The sequence below is a fragment of the Colias philodice genome, chromosome 18 (genome assembly GCF_061535455.1).
Source record: "Colias philodice isolate Cphi_HAF_F1 chromosome 18, ilColPhil1 Martin Lab GWU primary, whole genome shotgun sequence".
Lineage (NCBI taxonomy): Eukaryota > Metazoa > Arthropoda > Insecta > Lepidoptera > Pieridae > Colias > Colias philodice.
Window position 1 is genome coordinate 1,369,927 of NC_143103.1, and position 4,368 is coordinate 1,374,294.

The window sequence follows — 4,368 nt, forward strand, 5'->3', positions numbered from 1 at the left end:
TAATAATTAAAACTTAATTTATTACAAAAAGTAAAGCTATACATTGTCACTTATAATTAAGTAAAAAAAAAAAAACAAAAACACTTTGTGATCAAATAATCCAATTAGAGATAACAAGCAGATAGAACTACTCAAATGAGAAATTTAAGTAGTACGTAATACTAACGTTAGCTATCTACTATTAAGCATTCTGTGACTAACTATATGCTTCCAATGTTATTGTTTGATAAATAAATGTTACAAGTCCATAGCTGGGTACTGTCTATATAATAACAGCCCCCACAAACTACTTCTAAATCCGATAGATCATAGTATCTACGTCGATATAACAGTTCCTACAATCTTTTAAGAACATGAAAATCCGACTCTAACTAAGCTTAATATAGGGTTCAAGTTTCATTGCCCTCATGATGTCGCCCGTGACGGAACACCGGCCAGCCTGCATGATCACCCGAGGGTCTTCTTTACCCTGCACCAGTTGCTTGAAGTAATGCTCGTTGAGGGTAAATGTGGTGTCTGGGTCCTCTGCTGGTTCGCCTTCGTAGACTATCACTTGGTTCAGGTCCATTGCTGAAAGTAATATAATAATAAATACACATTTAAAAGAAATAGAAAGAAAAAAAGAAAGAAAGATCATATAGTATTTGTTTTTAAATTTACAAGTGGCATATAGATAGCTCTCCACCAGCGGCTACGGTCGCGTGGTAAAGAAAATTATAATTATTCTACGTGTGAAATTAGTAATATAGCACCATATATCGGAATTTAGGTATAAATATAGGAGTGATTCAGATACATATTAATATGAATTAAAATTAATCTTTCTAAGAGGAAGAGTTGTTTTATTGTGGTAAAAATTAGCCTATGTTTCTTTCTACAGTCTTAATTATTATCCATATTATCCCTAGACACAAAAATCATATCATAATATTGCTTTGCTGCGACGTAAAATACGGACAAACAAAAAACATATTTTCGCTATGCGCATTTGATATCTATAATTATTTTCTTTTGACTTATGTACATAGTATATACTACTAGTTCGGGCGTAATTCTGTGACATGAAGTAGAATAATATAGCTCATAAAATATGAAAGTGTCTGTTGTGCCGAGTAATAAGTGGTACTTCCTTATTAGAATACAGTTTAAAGTTTATAATATGTTCGAGAATATGCAAATTACTGAACAGATTTTGATGGGATTTTAGGTGCGCTACAATACAAAAAAATTGATCAGTAGATATCCATATAGCTCCATAATATATTTTACTTTTGAGTTTATGCATTGGAGTCTAGACTCTCGCTCTATTAAATAACGAGCATATTATACTATGTATATAGTCTGTGGTATTATGTAATAGTTAGTCAGTCAGTAGTCAATATAGAAAACTAGTATTTGCATAATATAATAGGTACGTATCTATACTAATATTATAAAGCTGAAGAGTTTGTTTGTTTGTTTGTTTGAACGCGCTAATCTCGGGACCTACTGGTCCAATTTGAAAAATTCTTTCGGTGTTAGATAGTCCATTTATCGAGGAAGGTTATAGGCTATATATCATCACGCTACGACCAACAGGAGTGGAGCCACGCGGGTGAAACCGCGCGGAGCAGCTAGTACCTAATATAATAGCCCGCGTGCCAGTTCTCGATGATATTGATCAGATACCGTGTTCATACATCTTTAGTTCTGGTTCTATAAGATTATAAAAGCTAAGCTTGTTTGTTTGTTTGAACGCTCTAAACTCAGGAACTACGAATCCGATTTATAAATTCTTTCAGTGTTAATGGCACATTTATCGAGGAAGGATATTATAATAAGCGCTCGTTGTTATATCAAAAATAATACTTATGTATTAAACAAATAGGAACTAATGCTGCATGTATTTTTACATGTATTAATATTTTATTCATAATATTGTTATGTTTATGTGTACTCGCACAATTGACGACCATTCGATTATCACCATGGAACCTTATTTTTAACTCTTTTGTTATTACAAAATCCAACAAAAAATCTAATCAAATACGTTAAGAACTTACTCCAAGAATATACAGATGTGCCTTTAATAATGTTAAACAAGAAAACACCCCCGACTTCTCTCGCTTTGTTTTTGTCAGCATTTTCCACTCTCGCCTTGATTCGAGATACCAAATCTGCTTTTGAGCTGTTCGCTAACTCGCTCTGTGTTGCACCCTGAAAGTAAAAATAAAATATTTATAAAAAGGAAATCTATCACAAAAAAATGGAATTTTCTAGAAAACCGAAGACTGGATATATGAAATGAAATGAAAATATGACATTGGATACAAACAACATTTGGTCTAAGCATTTGGTGTTGCAGAAAATGTAGAGTCCGCTAGTCATACGTAATTCAAAGCATATTTCTCTCTTTTCATTTATTTTCCATATGAATGGATACAATAACATATTATATTGTTATCAAATAAACATATTATCTTATACATTAGTATGCAAACAAATATCATTGATCGCAATATGCGATTTAAGAAAGCCTTAACATAACCGTTATATCTATTAGTTTTTGCTCTATAACTACAGTAAAAATATTATGAGAACACACCATACACTATGCAAAAGACAATGGATTCCAATTATTTATAATTTAGGATAAAAAAAAACAAAATTATGTTAATAATGCAGAAAATGAAACTTACCATCTCGGAGTGTGTCGAGTACGGTTGTGCGTTGTGAGAGATTCAGACTTAACTTTCACTTATTACAAAACTTTTGTATATACTACAGTGTGACCATATCTTTGTATATTTGAGGATAAGTTGGAACAGATTTTCATGTACCTTTTTAGTATCTGTTTTAATACTACTAATATCATAAATGCGTAAATTTTTCAGGACAGATGGAAGGATGTATGGATGGATGTTTTTTTACTCTTTCACGCAAATACTACAGCACCGATTACAATGAAATTAGGTACGTAGGTTGCTGAAGACTCAGAATAAGACATAGGGTACTTTTTATCCCTGAAATTCCACACGCACGGGAATTATAAAGGTTTTTTTGAAAACACGAGCGAAGTCGAGGGTGGAAAACTAGTTATGAATTTATGTTAGGTACTTATTAATCTTAATTGTTTAACTTTTATATTGCAATACGAATGCAATATTTGTTATTTATTTTAGCCTCTTTTAGCCTCTTACGAATTCCATCGGTAAAAAGACACACTTTCTAAAGTATTTATTTACTGATTTAAAATATTTATAATAGACTTGTTACATAATCATGACGAATTCAATCTATTCAAAGACATTCAATATTTTTTATCCCAAATCTTTCATACAACATGGTCACCACGTGGCAACGAACTTCTGCACGTTATTATTTAATACTAGATTTCCGCCCGCGGCTTCGCCCGCGTTTTCAAAGGAAAACCCGCATAGTTTCTGTTCCCGTGGGATTTCCGGGATAAAACCTATCCTATGTGTTAATCCAAGTTACCCTCTATATGTGTGCTAAATTTCATTGTAATCGGTTCAGTAGTTTTTACGTGAAAGAGTAACAAACATCCATACATCCATACATCCATACATCCATACATCCATACATCCTTACAAACTTTCGCCTTTATAATAGTATTAAGATTAAGATTAAGATCTCCATAAGTTGACATTTACGAATCTCCAAAAAAGTGTTTAATGTTAAAATAATCACTACGATGTGGACTTTTCGCAATTTGCCTATTTTTCGTAATTACTTATACCCACCCACATTTCACTGATAAGTAGGTACTTATGCTATAAGTTTTGAATGACGTTCAATGGCCTACCTACTTTTAGGTTGCGATTTTAAAATATTTACCAGTTTATCTATACCAATAATAAAATTGTAGTGTCTGGTTTTAATGATAAAATAGTAATAAATACAATTTCTAATCCGTCTGTTTATTCCGGCTAATCTCTGGAATGGCTGGACTGATTTTGACGGGACTTTCCAGTGAAAGTCCCGTCAAAATCAGTCTTTTACTTATAACATCCAGTTATCTGTCAGTACAGATAACTGGATGTTATAAGGAGTAACTAAGGCTATTTTTATTCTGATATTCCTACAGGAACGTAAGGATAAGTAGGAAAATCTAAAATTCGCGGGTGAAACCGCGGGACGCAGGACGCTAGTTCAATAATAAATAATAAATTAATTCAAAACTCTACAAGCTAATAATGATATTTGCGTTATTATAAGCGAGCCACAACAAATGAATTAGTTAACAGTTTTATTAGTTTGTGTCAATCTTTTGTTTTTACACTTTCTTAATTGCCCTGGAGTTTTATGTAATAAGTAGAGCCAAATAAATGGGAATAGAGCTTACAGATAGAGATACTTGATACCTTA

General features: G+C 32.4%; 1 protein-coding gene across 1 annotated transcript; it reads right to left on the minus strand.

Moving 5' to 3' along the window:
• LOC149480240 (SCP2 sterol-binding domain-containing protein 1-like) lies at positions 1-2,771 on the minus strand. The gene is made up of 3 exons (XM_089706391.1): positions 2,679-2,771; positions 2,043-2,196; positions 1-570 (listed from the first exon to the last, which is right to left on the minus strand). Exons 1-3 carry the CDS (start codon positions 2,679-2,681, stop codon positions 368-370), a joined length of 360 nt encoding a protein of 119 aa, XP_089562517.1. The 5' UTR covers positions 2,682-2,771; the 3' UTR covers positions 1-367.
• Positions 2,772-4,368: the final 1,597 nt, after the last annotated feature.

Bases quoted from the DNA above. Each gene is read 5' to 3' on its own strand.
- LOC149480240 (XM_089706391.1), bottom strand. The intron at 571-2,042 runs GTAAGTTCTTAA...TATTACTTTCAG, and splicing joins CACATCTGTATATTCTTGGA to CAATGGACCTGAACCAAGTG.